General features: G+C 32.4%; 1 protein-coding gene across 4 annotated transcripts; it reads right to left on the bottom strand.

Annotated features, from left to right (window-relative positions):
• Positions 1-419: 419 nt before the first annotated feature.
• Positions 420-18,965, bottom strand: egh (beta-1,4-mannosyltransferase egh). Of its 4 annotated transcripts, none has more exons than XR_013879681.1 (16): positions 18,866-18,965; positions 18,654-18,702; positions 18,202-18,282; positions 17,809-17,863; positions 17,423-17,493; positions 15,731-15,830; positions 15,030-15,153; positions 13,161-13,326; positions 10,973-11,053; positions 9,379-9,442; positions 8,876-8,989; positions 8,301-8,439; positions 4,633-4,726; positions 3,917-4,042; positions 1,256-3,612; positions 420-1,024 (listed from the first exon to the last, which is right to left on the bottom strand). XR_013879681.1 is itself a non-coding variant. In XM_080160937.1 (15 exons), the coding sequence occupies exons 1-15, from the start codon at positions 18,906-18,908 to the stop codon at positions 3,507-3,509; spliced, it is 1,413 nt and encodes a 470-aa protein (XP_080017063.1). In that variant the 5' UTR covers positions 18,909-18,965; the 3' UTR covers positions 420-3,506. The 4 variants fall into 4 exon arrangements, 1 of the variants encoding a protein (XP_080017063.1); XR_013879680.1 differs by having other exon boundaries at positions 420-2,310; positions 2,696-3,612; XR_013879679.1 differs by having other exon boundaries at positions 420-2,296; positions 2,696-3,612.
• Positions 18,966-19,611: the final 646 nt, after the last annotated feature.

Raw genomic sequence — 19,611 nt, 5'->3', positions numbered from 1 at the left:
TTATTTACATCAATATAATTATCCTATTCATTTGATTTTAGGAACATTTAAATTCTGAACAACATACAATATTTTAAGCTATATAAGTAAAAGTATGTTCTAAAAAATAAACTTAGCGGCAAGGTTTTGTTCATATAAGTTTTTTTTTCTTCAAAATTATATATGAATACTCTGCATAAGTGTTAATGTTCGTTTGTTACACCGTTTGCTTTCAGAGCATCGTTTTTTTCTAATAAATCTTTCAACTTAAAACAACTGGACCTTGATTGATCAAGATAGAGGGGGGTTGGGGGCAAAACGCAAAATAGAAGCTTCACTGCAAAGGAAAACCATATCGATCCGAAGGTGAGCGATATCTTAAGCAACAGCATACAAACATCCCGTTACTCAATGTATAGGATAACAGACTACGCTTTGTCTGCGTTTTCTTCTTTATTTCATGTTCTTTTTACATTTTTTATGAAACAACATTTACATTATTATAAATTGCACAATTAGAAAAATTTTACAAAAAAAAATAATTGAAAATAATATAATTGTGAACATAACAGTGAGTAACAAAAAAAAATACAGGGATAAAGGGATCGATGGGTAATTATTAGTGAAAAAATTATACGGGAGGGGGGGGGGGGGAGGGTTATTAAAGGCTGATTTTAGAAAAAAAAGTTAGTAAAAAGTTTTGTTGTGATAGGAATAATTTAACCCAATTCAATTTATCGAAAAGTACAAAGAATAACTGTTAATAAAATAAGAATATATTGGGGGGGGGGGGGGGGGTAAATATAGAAGTCTGTCTGCCAGAAATACTACCTGTTAGGCATTGCATTTTTAAATGAGGGGTTAAGTTAAAAATCAATTAAATAAAACTATTTAACTAGGACATTAAGAAAAGAGTTCTAATAAAGAAATCTATGAAATCAAATGGAATACAAACATATAAATATAATTAAAATAACAAAATATTTATATTTATTCAAAAAAATAACAATGAGATCTCAAAAATCAATTCTGTGTTCAAAATGCTCTGTTAGATGAAAAAAGTTAAAGGAAACCCCAAAAAATTTAATTTTAAAAATAAATTTTACATCAATATCTTATTCAAAGGCGTGCAGAAGGGGAATGTGTACCCCCTTACAACCATCTAGACAAAGGTCTACACCCCCTAACACAGCAAAGAAGGGTGTCAATTTAAAAGTTACAAACCACTGAAATTTAAATGTTACAAACCACTAAAATTTAAAAGGTTATCTTTTACCTTCAACTTTTTAAGTCCAGAAGAACAACATGTGTTATAACAAGAATGACAGAGTTCAAATTTGTGCAACAAAATGCCCATTTAAATGCCGAAAACAGCCACTAAAATTTTAGCTGTTATTTTTTTAGTTAATTTCATTTACAGAGATTTTTTTTTTGATTTAAATACTATTAGAATTTAAAGCTTATACCTAACTTATGGAATATAAATCAATGTCCCACAAAAAATTATGATAAACAAAATTACTCCTTTGGTAGCTTAAAATTATTGGAGTAACTGCTTGGAAAATTTTACTTTGCTTAAATTTCCTTATCCGTCAATTTCGGGCAAACAAAACCTATCATTGTCATTTCTCTCTGATTACTTGAGATTTATTTAAATTTTCATCTTTGATAATCAATCATAGATGCTAAAGTTAATCATTTTAAACTAGAATTATCTTATGTAAAGATCAAACATTAAAACATTTTCGCCTTTTTCGTTGTTTGTCGGCCTTTTAAAAATCGTATATGTACATTTAGAATACACCGGGTGCATGTAAGAGGGATGGGAGGGAAGGATTCATTCTTCACCAAATGTGCTAATATTTTATATGTGATCAAATGTTAATTGGACTGTGTACCTACAAGGACGTCAACGCCTTTTTTGTGGGATGAGGTAATCACGACTCTTACATAAGTTTCCTTTGATCAAAAATTTAACCTCAGCACACTTAATGAGAAACCATCCCCCCCTCTTTCAAGAATTCAAGAAAACTATCATCCATAGGAGATAATTCTAACTAAATTAAAAACCTAGGCAATAAAAATCAAAATTCTACAAAACTAGAAAGGCCATTATTTAGGCACTGGTAAAATAGGAAGGTAAAATCTAAAGACTAAAAACACAAACTTAACTCAAAAATAAATATGTTATTATTACTTATTAGGTAACCAAAATGCCTGTTATCACAAAAATTTGAATCATTCAAAGACATATTAACAAATTGAAGATTATTGTGTGAGAAAACTCGAATATTAGTCTATTATTAGCATAAAGTACCTAAAATTTGTTACCTAGAATGAGAGTTGTGAATTAAAAACATTAGATTTGGGAAATTTCCACGAAATTTTTATAAAATCAAAAATTTAATTACATTGGATGTTCCAATTGCTTCACGGGGTAAGTAAAAATATCAGGGATCTTAAGGGATGAGACAATGGCCAATAATTTTATGTTAATCCCAATTGTAGACCACAAAATTTAACCCTTTTGAAAATTAAAATGAATTTTTGAAACATTTGGACAATCAACTTAATGAACCAACCAGTCAAAGTTAAATAAAGGTCTCAAAAGTTTTTAAGTCAACGAATAAGAAAACGTTATAATATAACTTTGGGAACTAGTTTCCCTCGCTAATATCCTCCCCCAAATCCAATTGCTCTAATAAATCTTGCATACAACACTCTTGCCATAAAAAAAATCTTAAAAGTTTTAACATGACAATAAACGTGCAAAATTATAATTTGGTTTCAGTTTCTATGTACAAAACATCATAAGCTCATGTAATAAAATTTACAAGAATTGTTAATACATGAATAATAAGCTATAAAAATTGGAAAGAATTTTAATGAATATTATAGATTTGAAATCTGCATAAAATTTTAAGGATTTTTTTTATAAAATTCGTTTTTTATATAATTCTTTATTTAAAAGCGCAAATCCAATTTAAGTTAATAAATTTTGACCTATAGGATAGGTGGATTGAAAACTACCTGCGCTCTAATTGGTTGAATGATGTACGTCACTCAAGCTTCTCCAATCAGGGCGCAGATAGTTTTCAATCCACCAATCACAGATGTCAAAATTATTTAACTTAATTTGTATTTGCGCTTATAGATAAAGAGTTATACAAAAAACGAATTTTATAAAAATTCCTTAAAATTTTATGCAGATTTCAAATCTATTAAATTCATTAAAATTCTTTCCAATTTTTATAGCTTAATGAATAAGCTCTATAATTTCTTTTTATTTTAATTTATTGATTTATCTAAAATTTGTGCTCTTTGAAATAGTCTTTTTTGAGCCTTCGTATTTCAATAGATTTTTGTTATTTACAAAATTTAAATTTTTGTCTACCTAGTGAGTTTTTTTTAAGCATTTTAATATTTTATCTGTTGTTAAAAGTCAATAGTCTCTGATTAGTAAATTTGTATTGCACTTTTTAATGATTGGTTAATACACTTTTTAAAACCTTCGGTTAAAACTATTTTTAAACTTCTTCTGAGCCCTCCACTTGGTTGTCTTTTTCCACAATATAGAAATCATACCAATCTCCTCCCCACATGGAGATAACGGCCAAATTCTCAACAACAATACTGAAAAATAAATAAATTAAACTCTAAAGTTTTATGAAACATTTATATTAATTTGAAACATTGTCCGGTTTTGAATGGGAAGAGTTTATTACACTCAAAACAAAGTCCAGTAATCAAAGGGAAGTTTGTCTGATAGGGTTAAGTAAGCTAGAAATGGATTAAGGACAATAAAAAATAAGATAAAGAGGGAAACTGTACAAGTCTTATCCAATGCAGGTTATCTTTGGTTACTGTATGCTATTACCTTTTCAAATAAGGCAATAATTTTTCTTTCAGTTAAAGTCTGTCTCCCTTCATCACTCACCTTAGCGTCGAAGCAATGATAATTTCAAATACAGATAGAAGAGATCTGATCCAAGAAAATCTGTGGATTGGAAACTGTTTGATGTATCCAAATATGTACATGTACAGGCCCATTCCTCCAAGGAAACTAAAATAGAAATTTCATAGTAGGTAGTTAATTATCGCATCGTATTATAGACAGCTTTCTGCGGATAATAAATTTAAAAGGAGGGAGGCGGATGTGCCACTTTTTGAAACCAAAACTAAAAGTCAACAAAGGAACTCAACTAAAAAAAGAGTTACAGGTCTGAGATTTTGCATGGCAGTTGCTTTATAGAGGTACAATATGGAACTGTGAAGAAACGGCGGCGCAACCGCCGAAAACTGCCGTTTCCCGCCGAATTTTTTTTGCAATTTCTCGGCGGTTTTCGGCGGATGCGCCGCCGTTTCTTCACTGTTCCATATTGTAACCCTATAAAGCAACTGCCATGCAAAATCTCAGACCTGTAACTCTTTTTTTAGTTGAGTTCCTTTGACTTTTAGTTTTGGTTTCAAAAAGTGGCACATCCGCCTCCCCCCTTTAAAAATTAAACCCCTTTGGGTCTTACAAAACTGGTAGGTATATTATTTAACTTTATACAGATCAATTTCATGAATTTTAAAAATCTTTCACTTAATAATTACCATTATAAAATATATTTTAATTTTCTTTTGCTTTAAAATGAATACTTTTCTTACCTGAGTAGAAAATCTACCATTGGACTGATTGACATGGGATACATCTGGGACAATATCAAGTTAGATGTAGTCAGGGGCATTGTTAACCAAGACGCTGAAATTAGAATTATTTAGATGTATCGAAAAATGATTGTTAGAAAGAGGTAGATAATTAGGGGGGGGGGGGGGGGAGTTCTGACACTTTTGCGTAAACAGTGATTATAGGCTTTGTCTTTGGAGTGAGAGGATAGGTTATTTGACAAAAAAGTTTCCTTTTGGGATGTAGTTTTCCTATTTTTAAAAAAATTTTGGATTCGGAACCAGGTTCCGGTACTCCAGGCCTCCAGGTGGATTCTGGACAGGTAAAAAAAAAATTTCAAGTTAGAACAAAACGTATTTAACAAAAGTTGCTACTTTATAGATGGTATTAACTAATTTGAAGAAAATTTTGAAATCGGGCTCCAGGTTCAGGTACTGCAGGCCTCCAGGTGGATCCTGGACAGGTAAAAATTGAAAATTTTTAGTTTAAAAGTTAAAACAAAACTTATTTAACAAAAGTAGCTTCTTTAAAGATGGTATTAACTAATTTAAGAAAATTTTGAAATCGGGCTCCAGGTTCAGGTATTGCAGGCCTCCAGGTGGATCCTGGACAGGTAAAAATTGAAAAGAGGGAAGTCATTTTCTAGTAAATCCCGTAAAGGTGTGTGTTATAAGGCCTAAAAATAGTAGTAGAACGATAAGGTGCTCTATATATTTGTATTCCCTATTGAATAGAAAAATAGGGAATTTTTTTTTTTTTTTTGATAACCGTACCTGGAATATCTTTAAAAAATAAGAAATTTCTATCAAACGCTTTGTTTGGCTCAAACTGACAAAAATTAAAAAAAATATAATTCAGTAAATTAAACTTTCATTATCAAAAAACTAACTTGTTTTTCAACTATATTTTGGTCAATCTTTATTATAAAAAAAATATTCTGGCTTTAAAATAGGATTTGAAACTAAAAATGACATACTACACAACAAGCAAAGAAAGAATGTGACATGCAACCTCCACTTTGAATCTCTTACCTTCTTATATAGATTGTATATCTAAATGTTTTCAAAATTGTCTGTATGTAACTTGTTGTGTTGGTTTGTTTCACTAAGTCATTTTATTAATGATTTGTTAAAGTTTCATTTTAATGTTCACTGCTCGTACAACCTGTAAAGAATGGCTTCTTCCTTTATTTAATGGTATAGATTGTTCTTAACCTTTACCTTGTACCTATAGAAAACATTATTATTATAATTATATATTTGTTAATTTTTGTCAGTTTGAGCCAAACAAAGCGTTTGATAGAAATTTCTTATGATAGATATTCCAGGTACGGTTATAAAAAAAAAAAATTTCCCTATTGTTCTATTCAATAGGGAATACCACTATATAGAGCACCTTATCGTTCTACTACTATTTTTAGGCCTTATAACACACACCTTTACGGGATTTACTAGAAAATGACTTCCCTCTTTTTAGTTTAAAAGTTAAAACAAAACTTATTTAACAAAAGTTGATACTTCATGGATGGTATTAACTAAATTAAAGAAAATTTTGAAATCGGGCTCCAGGTTCAGGTACTGCAGGCCTCCATGTGGATCCTGGACAGGTAAAAACTGAAAAAAAATTCTATTAAAGTTAGAACAAAACTTATTTAACAAAAATTGATACCTAATGGATGGTATTAACTAGTCTAAAGAAAATGTTGAAATTGGGCTCCAGGTGCAGGTACAGCAGGCCTCCAGGTAGATCCTGGACAGGTAAAAATTGAATTGTTTTACTTTAAAAGTTAGAACAAAACTTATTTAACAAAAGTAGCTTCTTTATAGATGGTATTAACTAATATATATAACTGCAGGCCTCCAGGTAGATCCTGGACAGGTAAAAATTGAATTTTTTTACTTTAAAAGTTAAAACAAAACTTGATTTCGTCTTTTTCTTCAAATTAGGTAATACTAGCTAAAAATTAACAACTTTTGTTAAATAAATTTTGTCTTAAATTAAATAGTAAATAATTTCCGTTTTTACCTGTTCAGGATCCACCTTGATCCTACCAGTACCTTGACCTGGAGCCCGATTTAAAATTTTCTTCAAATTAGTTCCTACCATCCATAAAGAAACCACTTTTGTTAAATAAGTTTTGTTCTAACTTTTAAAGTAAAAAATTTCAATTTTTACCTGTCCAGGATCCACCTGAAGGCCTGCAGTACCTGAACCTGGAGCCCGATTTCAAAATTTTCTTCAAATTAGTTAATACCATCTATAAAGAAGCTACTTTTGTTAAATAAGTTTTGTTCTAACTTTTAAAGTAGAATTTTCAATTTTTACCCGTCCAGGATCCACCTGGAGGCCTGCAGTACCTATACCTGGAGCCTAATTTCAATTTTTTTTTTTTAATTAGTTATTACCATCCATAAAGTATCAACTTTTGTTAAATAAGTTTTGTTCTAACTTTAATAGAAAAAAATTTCAATTTTAACCTGTCCAGGGTCCATCTGGAGGCCTGCAGTACCTTGACCTGGAGCCCGATTTAAAAATTTTCTTCAAATTAGTTCCTACCATCCATACAGAAGCCACTTTTGTTAAATAAGTTTTGTTTTAACTTTTAAACTAAAAATTTTCAATTTTTACCTGTCCAGGATCCACCTGGAGGCCTGCAATACCTAAACTTGGAGCCCGATTTCAAAATTTTCTTAAATTAGTTAATACCATCTTTAAAGAAGCTACTTTTGTTAAATAAGTTTTGTTTTAACTTTTCAAGTAAAAATTTTCAATTTTTACCTGTCCAGGATCCACCTGGAGGCCTGCAGTACCTATACCTGGAGCCCGATTTCAAAATTTTCTTCAAATTAGTTAATACCATCTATAAAAAAGCTACTTTTGTTAAATAAGTTTTGTTTTAACTTTTAAACTAAAAATTTTCAATTTTTACCTGTCCAGGATCCACCTGGAGGCCTGCAGTACCTGAACCTAGAGCCCGATTTCAAAATTTTCTTCAAATTAGTTAATACCATCTATAAAGAAGCCACTTTTGTTAAATAAGTTTTGTTCTAACTTTTAAAGTAAAAATTTTCAATTTTTACCTGTCCAGGATCCACCTCTAGGCCTGCAGTACCTGAACCTGGAGCCCGATTTCAAAATTTTCTTCAAATTTGTTCATACCATCCATAAAGTAGCAACTTTTGTTAAATAAGTTTTGTTCTAACTTGAAATTTTTTTTTACCTGTCCAGAATCCACCTGGAGGCCTGGAGTACCAGAACCTGGAGGCCGAATCCAAATTTTTTTTAAAATAGGAAAACTACATCCCAAAAGGAAACTTTTTTGTCAAATAACCTATCCTCTCACTCCAAAGACAAAGCCTATAATCACTGTTTACGCAAAAGTGTCAGAACTTCCCCCCCCCGATACAATAGATAATTCGACAGGAGGATACAGTATCAAGTTGGAGGTTGTAAGTGATAAAAACTAAATAAACTGTAAAATTATCAATTAATCCAATAATCTACACACAATTCTATCTATCTATCTAGTTCCTAGCCAGTAGCCATAGAGATAAGCTTTGACTCATAGGTTAGGTGGACTCAGGCAAACCAATCATCTGTTTGGCTGTCTAACTACAAATCTATCATATCAATCAGTCTATCTACTTACCTAGAGATATAGACAGGATAAGCTTGGATTTGACAGGTATGAGTGGACTCTGGCAAACCAGGTAGATTCCCTGCATCCACCTTTTTCTCTGCTTGAACAGGTCACGGAATGTGAACGGGGATTTTTCCAACATTTCTCCCTGACAAAAAAAAACATTAGTTTTAGTTGCAATTTAAAAATCTCAAAGATAGGTATTACTTTTAATGAAAAGTCAGGACTACATCTTTATATATAAATAAGAGAATGTCTATGTTTCTGTAGAATCTCGCTAACTGATAAACCAATATGGTTCTCCTTTACAGGGAACCTTCTTTTAGGTCCTTGGAAGATTTATAACAATTTTGGGGGAGGTTGGGTTAAAAAAAGGTTTTACCGCTAGTAAAACTAGTTAGAGTAGGGGAAATAACTTGGCCAAAAATAGGCGCAACTAATCAACATGCAAAGTTAGAACTTACAGGCAAAGGTCGAGCAATCAAAGGGTTGGTTGTATGAAGGACGCGTAATAATGCACAAAGACCAAATGGTGCATCCAGTACTCTAGAGGTTATCCAAGTTACCCCTGTATGGACATTTACCTGTATAAAGTTGAATGAGTATCCTTGATCCAGGGCGACAATACCAAAGAAACAATCCTCCGCCTTGGAGCCGTCAGGTCCCCAGTCAAAGGTCACTTTCTTCTCGGCTCCAGCCTGAAAAAATATATTAGTGAATTCAGGAAGGACAGGGATATTGGACTGTAGATTAAAATGGTGCCCAAAGTTATATAACTTCGATATCTTATTCGTTTACTCTAAAACTTTATGTACTTTTAAATTTTGATTGGTTGATTCCAAACTAGTAGTGTCCAAATTTTAGACCGATATTTTTTTATCAACAGATGATGACAGGCATATTTTTTTATCATATTTTGGAAGAGGATATCAATTTTTGGTCCATAGTCCTATCCCTTAAGATCCTTGTGTTTTATCAAAGATTTAATGTCCCTATATAATCTGTCATTTTGTAACAAAAGATCTCGCTAAATGCTTGTAAGACTTTGTTTTTCATTATAGTTTAGAAACTATTCTAAAATACTTACATTACATATAACATAGGAACCTTTCCATCCAAACAAAGGTTTGTTAAAGTAGGTCAACTGGCATCTGAAAAACAAGGTTTGTTTAAACATGCTTTGCTTATTTCAGTAAATAAGTAAAAAAATCAGCAATTTCCCTCAAACTGTCTTTTTTTTTACTTTAGGTCAGTTTTAGTTTAAGTAGCCCTGCAGGGGTAGGGCATCTCGCGGGAGTTAGGCATAGGTAAAATAACCCTTATTTTCAATTTATTTTAATATAAAAGGAGGAGGGGGTTATGGGGTTAAGTGCTTTATAGGTACTCTAAAGGAAATCTCCAATTAAATCATTTAAATATTAAGTATTCAAAATATAATAAAATTATGTATACCTACTGTCTGGCTTTTTAAATATTCATACAGAAATTCCACATTTATATTTATAAAAATAAATTATTAATTCCACAAACTATAAATGAAATGAAACTCAGTAGGTAAAAGGTCATGTAAAATACCCATTATGTACATTAGGGTGGGTTCATATCGGAATTAGACAAAGCGGGGATATGCAACAGATAAAATTAACCTTAAAAACATTTCTGACCGAAAAAGAATTTTAAAAAATTGAGTTTTAGAACACGACCACTTAAAAATATAATTCATTACTTATTAGTATACAAAGACGACATTCAAAAAAATTTTGAATCAGAACTATGGCTTCATGGTGCTCCCTGGAAAGGCCTTGAGGAGCTGAATCAGGAACTTTTGTCCGTTTCAAAATATCTCGTTCCTAGCCTTAGAAATCACTAAAAAACTAAAAAAATTTAAGGTTTATTGAGAATTGTCCAATTTGTAGAGGTTTTTTAGATTTTCTCAGGCTAGGAACGAGATTTTTTGAAACGGACAAAAGTTCCTGACCCAGCTCCTCAAGGCATTTCCAGGGAGCACCATGAAGCCATAGTTCTGATTCAATAAATTTTTGACTCCCATTTACAAATAGCTATACAATTGAATGTCTGGTCGGCAGCGGTTTTAAGACTTAGGATAAATTTTAAATCACCCAGAGGTGTATTATATCTATATAAATTGAGTGCAGATCCCCGCTTTGGCCTCAGAAAAAAAATGTCCAAAATCGACCCACCCTAATGTACATAGCTAAATGATAGAATTTTCCTTCAATATGACAAAAATATTTGCAATCAATTCCATAACATTTTGGAACATATAAAGCATAATTGCATATTTGCAATTCGATTATTTATCATCCATTGACCCATGTCTAAATATCCAACTCAAGGAAAAAAGTCATTATTAAGTCAGAGAAAGACAACTGGAAGATTAAGGGTGGCTTTACCTCAAGTACCTAGTCGAGCTCAGAAGCCATCCCCCTTTCATTTAACAAATTGAAAATAGGAAGTGGGGAAGTTTTTACATGTTTATCTATCCCTGTTGTTTACCAGAGTTTACTCATGTCATCAGCCATCCTGAAGCTGTCAGCTACTGTACATATCTATCTATCTCTGTATCCCTGTTGTTTACCTGAGTTTACCCATGTCATCGGCCACCCTGAAGCTGACAGCTACTGTACATATCTATCTATCTCTGTATTCCTGTTGTTTACCTGAGTTTACCCATGTCATCAGCCACCCTGAAGCTATCGGCCACTGTACAGATCCGGTTCTGCAGGAACTTACTCATACTCCTGGGAGAAAAATTATTTTGTTTCAATACCAATGAATATTTTTTTCAATATACAATGTATAATAAAAAGAATCTCAACAAGAAAATCAAATGGGGGAAAGAGGGGAAAATGGTAGGGAGTAAGGGAGGGGACAATGGATCGTATATTCAATTTTTAAGAGTCTCAGACTTTGGGTACTGGCTTAAAGGGAATGTGCAAGAATTCAGCAGTTTCTGACTGACTTTGGGTACTAGCGCATCAATGCCCCGTTAACTAGCTGTGTTAGTTTTGAATAAAGCAGACAGAAAAATTTGTCTTAAACTGTTTTTAACCTATTTTTAAAACATATATCAAAAATATACTATGACACCAGTAGAATCAAACTGCATGCAGAGCCTAAATTTGAATTAAGTCCCCAATAAACTTTTTTGAGGGGATTTAAAAATTAATTTTTACTGTTGCTGTGGTCCTTTTTGATCAGAGCAAAAGGTCTTTTTTTATTTGGGTAAAATTCATAGCTTTTAGAGTGTTTTGCTTCATAAATAGAGTATTCTGATATAGAGTAAAGTTAGGCCTTTTGATTTCATCTAAATTAATTCATTAAAAACTTAATTCTTTACAATATATCAATGAATTAACATAGTCGTGCTTGTTTTCTATCACTTATTTAAAACACATAGAAATTGGCTGTAAAGGGTTAGATAGTGTAAGATGACAACAAACGTTTATGCAATACAACAAATTTATTTTTATCACATATACAAATATGATAAAATATTATAGGATTATTCAAACTTATTTTTAAAAATATTTTTAAAAAGTATGTATCTTTTATGTGTATGATTTTCATTCTTTTCATTTTAATTAAATTAAATTTTTTTAACTACATTGAAAATAAGTCACTTTGTGAATTTTTATTGTATCAATATAAAGTGAATTATTTAATTTGTTTGACGGTAGCAACAGTAAAAATTAATTTTTAATTCCCCCAAAAAAAGTTTATTGGGGACTTAATTCAAATTTGGGCTCTGCAGTCTGATTCTACTGGTGTCATAGTATATTTTTGATACATGATTTAAAAACAGGTTAAAAACAGTTTAAGATGACTGGTTTTAGCAAATATTTTCCCCAAGAAAATGTCATTTCATGTATAGAAACTCTACTATGATATTTATGTATTAAACAATCTAAGAACCCCTTGAATTTGGGTAGCAGTTAAAAATATATGAGAAGGGTTGACGAAGTTCTAAGGGTGATTTTTCTAGTGATTAATTACAGAATGTTTACTACATTGTAATGTACTGGTAATTAAATTTTCAAGTAAATGATTTCTTTCTTAGAACTAATTTTGTTGATTGATTGATTTATTAGCCATAGTCTCTTAGGGTTTGGACCTAAGTAGTCATGGAGTAGGTTGAGACACTTTTGTATAGCCACTAGGGCTATCAAGCTACACGTTCAAGCACATTATGACTTGACCCGCTATCTCATGAGAGCTACTCATTATTACCTCACCCTCGCCGAGTATGGCAGGTGTCCCAAATTAAGTCACCGTAATGAATGACGCTCTCCGCACAGGAGCTTGGGATAAGGGTAGTACTGATATTATGTACTTGACTATTAAGTATCCAAACTTACTCAATAATCCCCTTCTTACACAACCAGGGGAAGTTGTGTGAATGTATTCAACTGAGAAATTCAAGTTGCCACATGGGGACTAGAACTCGAACTCTCATCACCGTAAAACTAATTTTGTTCAAAATTATATTACCATGATCCCTTTATAATCTTGGTCAAATTTTTTGGATAAATCTGGTTTTCATTGCTTTTCAGTGAAAACTCTTAAATTGAATTAATTGCCCATTGTCCCCTCCCTTACTCCCTGGGACAATGGACTTTAAATCAAACGGGTACCCTAAGTTATTGACCACAAAAACATCATTGAATTTTGCACTTATCCAAACTTTTAAGTTTTCAACCAATAATTTAAATGTACAGAATGAATCATTATCCCCTAAGATCCATGTAAAAAGTTTAACCCGTGATGAAATTTTTTCAATTTGACATACATTCTTTGAATTGAATTATCTGACTTATGTTTTACTCATCTATCTTTCCTACAACTTACTTGAACTGCACAGGGTTGCTGGCATAGGTGATGAGCCCCTGACCAAAGCTGTGCTTGCCCTCACAGATGAAGTTGATGATGCCCCTGACAGAGGCCTCTGTCAGCAAGGTCTCCTCGTCCAAGTGAATGATCCAATCATCATCACTCAACACGTTCACGTCTTCTTCTGAAATAAGATCAGCTTTAACAATAACATAGGTAGATTCTTTAAAAAAATTAGGATCGCTTAATCGGCGAGGGTCGTCAAATCACAACATTTTATTTTGTACATATCTATAAAAACGAGAAGTGTTTAAAATCATAGAAGGGTTATAACTATAAGATTTTATTTAATTTTTGTAGAATTTTTGTATGACCTTTGGAGGATTATTTAAAAAAAAAACAATTTTGGTGATCTTTTGATGTAATTTTTTGTTATGAAAAATAAAAGTTCGTCCTAAAATTTGGTCATCATAGCTGCAAAATTGGCCGCTCTACAGCTATTTTAAAATTTAGCGGCTGGCCGCTAAAAAGCGGCTAAGGAGCGGTCTGACCGCTATGACTAGAAAAAGTAATTTTCTCTAAAAATACACATGAACCACCAGAAAAAAATTTTTACGTCTTTATCTGTAACAGGAGCCGAGATAGAGGGGGGGCTCTTGGAGCCCCCCCCTCCCGATCTGATAAGGTGGGAATTAAGGCCCGATCTGTAAGGGTTAACATATGTTGTTATCTTTGATTCTTTTAACAAAGCATTTAATTAAAAAATGCGCCAGTATTTTTTGTGTTTGTAATTTGTTTAGAAGATAAGAAAAAGATCACGAGTTTACTTAATTACATAATAACCTCTTTTCATTTCCTTTCTAGCAACTAGTGGCTGCACCTGTAGCCTTTAGGATCGTTACAGCAATGAAAGATGCTAAATTTTGTTTTGCAATAAATTTTTTTTGTTGATGTGTCTGTCTAATATTTGAATTTTTCCACGAATACTACTTCCCCAAAAACAAAAAGGGTTTTTTTTTTAATGCAACCATCTCGTAATCAATGTATAAATGGCACTTAAAATTCGAATTTTGATCTGAAATTTTGCATGAGTAATCCTTGGTAGGTCTATTTTCCCTAAATCGAACAAAAAGTTGAAAAAGTAACGGCTAACGGCTCAGCCGTTTACCCGTTTTTTGGCTAACTTTAGGGCAAATCCGTCATAAATTACGTAGAAATCAACTTTTTGAAACATATTTTTGCTTTAAATCATGTGAAATGATACAAAAAAAACATTTTTTAGATTTCTGGTACCAGCAACTACCGGCTAGAACCGTTTGAAAACGTTTTGGAGCGGAAAAGAGCATTATGTGGAGAGAGGTTTCGTGATGAATTTCCCTTAAAAATACCCAACAAATAGCTAAGCTGCTGAGCTGCCAGCCGTTAGCCGCTACTTTTCCAACTTTTTGTTCGATTTAGGGAAAATAGACCTACCAAGGATTACTCATGCAAAACTTCATATCAAAATTCGAACTCTAAGTGCCATTTATACATTGATTACGAGATGGTTGCATTAACCCCCCCCCCCCCCCCTTAAATAGCCTAAATCCAACCTATTGCAAAAATAATTAATTCGTCCAAACTATTGCAGAAAACAATCCTTTAATTGCATGCTTTTTGTCTAGAAGTGCTAACTGTGCATGGTTATGAGTTGAACATGTTTTGAGCTAAGGATTTCCCCCTACTCTTAAAATAAATATTGCTCATCTAACATAGTAGCAGTAGATACATCATTTGACGGCTTCAGTTATGGTTATGGCACTGTTTGGGCCGAACCCATCATCTGCCCAATGCGGAAAAAAAGTGCTTGCGCTTCGTTTTATGATACTTTCACGGGTTATTAATTACCTAAACAATACTGGAGTGCTCTGGCTTTATTTAAAGCTCCAGATTTAGTTTGGTAGGATGATGGCACAACTGTTTCTATTATTCTTTTGTCTTTGGCCAGATCTATAGGGTTATCTGTTACAACCTGCAATGAGATTTTATTATTAATTGTTAAAATCATATTTGTGTCTGTATTTCTGTAATATGTCTCCTATCTGGCTATTTATCAGTCCATCAGTAATATATTAATCTGTTATTTGTCTTTTCTATCCGCTTGTCTATCTATCTATCTATATAACTTTTTTACAGACAAGGTATGTCTGTCCGTTTCTGTCTGATTCTATATGTTGTCTATCTTGTATCTCCCGTATAACTCCCTGACTGTATGTCTATCTATAAATCTGTCTGTTTGTTTGTCTGTCCGTCAATCTATATGTCCATCATTCTATCTTTTTATCTTTGTTTGTACAATCCAGTACATCAAATGTATTACTTTAGAGTCAATAAATGATATTTTTCTTTATAGTTCCTATGTTATATTCTTTTTATCTGTCTATCTATAGTCTCTCTATCTATCTGTGCGAACTTGTACAACAAAGTTATCAATAGAGTCAAGTGGGTATTGAATTTTTTCTTTATAATTCTATTGCTAGATTCTTTTTATCAATAAGTCTGTCATTATATATGTCTGTCTGTATGTCTATCTATCTATCTGTACTGACCTGTACAACAAAATTATCAATATTAGAGTCAAGTAGAGTATTGATATTTTTCTTAACAGTTTTCTTTACTAGATTCGGATATAAGCCTCGTGTCACAACTCTGAAATTAACAAATATTCAAAATAAGAGGTAAACAAGCATACAATTGGAAATGTATAGATGTTATAACAATGGATATATTCTTATACAAGAATTTTCATGTTCTCTACTAAAGTGAAAGAAGCAGCGAGCTAAAATAACGATTACCCCCTTCCACCCCCATCAACCTATCCCCTCCCCTCCTACTGGATGAACAAACTAACCAATAAAGAAGTCAGTTCTGTTATAATATCCACGTATAATCTAGGTATATCCATTCTTAATTAGGTATTTTTGTTTTCTATTAATATAAAAATAATTTTTAGATTTTAGCAGTTTTTTGAAGCAAAGTTATAAGTATATAAAGTTGCATCTAATAGACAGATACTTTAATAAATGTAGCTAGGAGGGGACTAGACTGATACTTCCCTATGTCTAGAAATGTTACCTTACACATATAAATGGAACCAGGAGGGAACTAGACTGATATTTCCCTATGTCTAGGAATATTACCTTAGCTATATAAATGGAGCTAGGAGGGGACTAGACTGATATTTCCCTATGTCTAGAAATATTACCTTAACTATATAAATGGAGCTAGGAGGGGACTAGACTGATATTTCTCTATATCTAGAAATATTACCACACACATATAAATGGAGGTAGGAGGGGACTATGTCTAGAAATATTACCTGACACATATAAGTGGAGGTAGGAGGAGACAAGACTGATATTTCTCTATAGAAATATTACCAGACACATATAAATTGAGCTAGGAAGGAACTAGACTGATATTTCTCTATGTCTAGAAATATTACCTGACCCATATAAATGGAACCAGGAGGGGACTAGACTGATATTTCCCTATGTCTAGGAATATTTCCTTAGCTATATAAATGGAACTAGAAGGGGACTAGACTGATATTTCCCTATGTCTAGGAATATTACCTTAGCTATATAAATGGAGCTAGGAGGGGACTAGACTGATATTTCCCTATTTCTAGAAATAATACCTTAACTATATAAATGGAGCTAGGAGGGGACTAGACTGATATTTCTCTATATCTAGAAATATTACCACACACATATAAATGGAGGTAGGAGGGGACTATGTCTAGAAATAATATTACCTGACACATATAAGTGGAGATAGGAGAGGACAAGACTGATATTTCTCTATGTCTAGAAATATTACCTGACACATATAAATTGAGCTAGGAAGGGACTAGACTGATATTTCTCTATGTCTATAAATATTACCTGACACATATAAATGGAGCTAGGAGGGGACTATGTCTAGAAATAATATTACCTGACACATATAAATAGAGCTAGGAAGGGACTAGACTGATATTTCTCTATGTCTAGAAATATTACCGGACACATAAAAAATGAGCTAGGAAGGGACTAGACTGATATTTCTCTATGTCTAGAAATATTACCGGACACATATAAATGGAGCTAGGAGGGGTCGACTATACTGATATTTCTCTATATCTATAAATATTACCTGACACATATAAATGGAGCTAGGAGGGGACTATGTCTAGAAATAATATTACCTGATACATATAAATAGAGCTAGGAGGGGACTATGTCTAGAAATAATATTACCTGACACATATAAATGGTGCTAGGAGGGGACTAGACTGATATTTCTCTTTGTCTGGAAAGGCATTTAGACTAAAATTTTTAAGTATTGAATTACTTTAAGCTTAATTTCTCAAAGATTGAAATTTTTCCTTTGTATCCCTTATCAATTAATGTTTCAGTGTCTTTGAATAGAATAGGGAGGGGGGGGGGGGATGTACCACTTTTTAAAACACAGCCAAAAAATAAAAAAGATAAACTTAACAAAAATAAAAATGTTCGAGCAATGAAATTTTTCATAGGATTTGGTTCCTTGTTGTTACAACCCCCCTCCCCCTCATTGAAAAGTGTAATAAAAACTTATGTATTTTCTGTGTATGCGTTTAGTCACGTGAATTCAATATTTTCCTGAGTAGACCAACAAGGTTGAATAAAGTTTGGGGTAGAGCTAAAAATGATAACAATCTGAAATAAAAATATCAATAACAACGAGGTTTAATGGCGTATTTACTATTTTTTATTTTCCTAAATTAGGTACTTTATAAATAAAAGAAAAATAACGGATTGGCCCCTTGCACCTAGGGATTACCCTTGCATCTAGTATTCGATGGAATATGGAAGGGCTAAAAATAGCATTAACCCAACCCAAGACTAAGCTTTCCTGAAATAGAGAACTCAATCGGTTCAGTGGTTACCGAAATCGAAGTAAAGTTGCAATACTTGTAAACAATTGTTAAAAAAATACTGCATAATAAAAATAGACATACAACTTAAAGCATAACTACTTTATAAGTAAAGCTTACCTGAGAAAAATAATTAGTAATGTGATACCGGCCCCGTGTGTTGTCCAGGGGTCCAAAAAATCTACTTCACTAGGTGTAAACCTAAAAAAAATTTAAAATGAGCTACAGTTCAGCTTCTTGTATTTTAAGATCCCAATTTTGAATTTGGTTGGAGGTAAGTGATTAGGTTTGTGATAGACAGGCGGTCAAGACAGGGACTCTAAGGGATAAGACAATAAATAATAAATTCATGAACTTCCCCAATAATGATTAACAATGTTTCCCTTCTGTTGATTAAAATTATTGGTTAAAAAGTTTGGACAATACAAGTTTGAAATCAACCAATCAAGATTGGATATTAGAAGCCAAAGAATAAGATAAGGTGGTATTAAAACATTGGGTATCAGTGTAATTTAAATTCCAATTTTCCTCCCTCTCTTGTATACGTTCTTTCCTGAATAAAATATACGAACCTGATTCCTTGTGTTAACCAAGAAAACAAAAACAACCATGATATTAAACCTAAAACAGAAAAATCATCATTTTTTAGTAGTTACTGTCAATCAATAAGTAAAGGATGCTTGTTAAGCACCTAAAATCAAAAGAGTAGATAAAAATCATATAAAATCAATGCTTATAAAAATCAAAGTCATGATGCGCCTGGCATAGCATAAACCTTTCTTACCTATACAGTGTATAAGATGTTTACTTCTACTACTCAGCCCCATGCTAAAATTTGCTTAATTCTGAAATTTAAAATAATAATGTATTAATAAAAATTATTTTTCATTTAATAGGTACTACAAACTAGCAGTTTCCAAAATTGACACTAATGATAATAATCTACAGAAGGTATAATATTGTTAATCATAATTGGGCATACATCATTTTTTATATTCAATAAATAGTTTTTCTATATTACATCTCTGATTATTTTAATCTATCCTATTATATGAAGTAATACGCTTTTTTTTTGTCTGTAGTGAAGGACTTCGCTAACCGCTGAACCGATATGGTTCTCCTTTACAGTGAAGCTTCTTATAGGTCCAGGAAAGGTTTTAAACTATTTTGGAGAAGGGTATCTCGACCCTCCCAATAAAAAATAAATCCCCAAAAGTTTGTTTTTACTTTTTAAAACTAAAATATGGGAAAAGTCTTCTACAGGGTGCGTCACATAAATCGGGACATTTTTTAAACGGCCATAGCGCGAAAACTACTTGACCAATCAGAACGTTTGACCCCACTATAGAAAGCTTGGGTAATGACCTTTTAGCACAAAAAAATCTTTGGACGAAGATGGACGTGTACACCGAGCTGGACGCGTATATGTTCAACAAGGCAGATTCCAAATGCGCCGGTGGTTAAGTGCGCAAAATCACAAAACGTAGGGTCCGACAGGGAAGGAGTTGGAATCTTGACCCCACTTTTTAT

The sequence above is a fragment of the Acartia tonsa genome, chromosome 5 (genome assembly GCF_053477335.1).
Source record: "Acartia tonsa isolate MP-2025a chromosome 5, ASM5347733v1, whole genome shotgun sequence".
NCBI classification, from domain to species: domain Eukaryota; kingdom Metazoa; phylum Arthropoda; class Copepoda; order Calanoida; family Acartiidae; genus Acartia; species Acartia tonsa.
This window is presented reverse-complemented; position numbering and strand designations above follow the sequence as displayed.

Bases quoted from the DNA above. Each gene is read 5' to 3' on its own strand.
- egh (XM_080160937.1), bottom strand. From the start codon at position 18,908: ATGGGGCTGAGTAGTAGAAGTAAACATCTTATACACTGTATAG. The intron at 15,831-17,422 runs GTAATATTATTT...TGTTAATTTCAG, and splicing joins GCACCATTTATATGTGTCAG to AGTTGTGACACGAGGCTTAT. The intron at 4,043-4,632 runs GTAAGAAAAGTA...TTTCTATTTTAG, and splicing joins ATGGTAGATTTTCTACTCAG to TTTCCTTGGAGGAATGGGCC.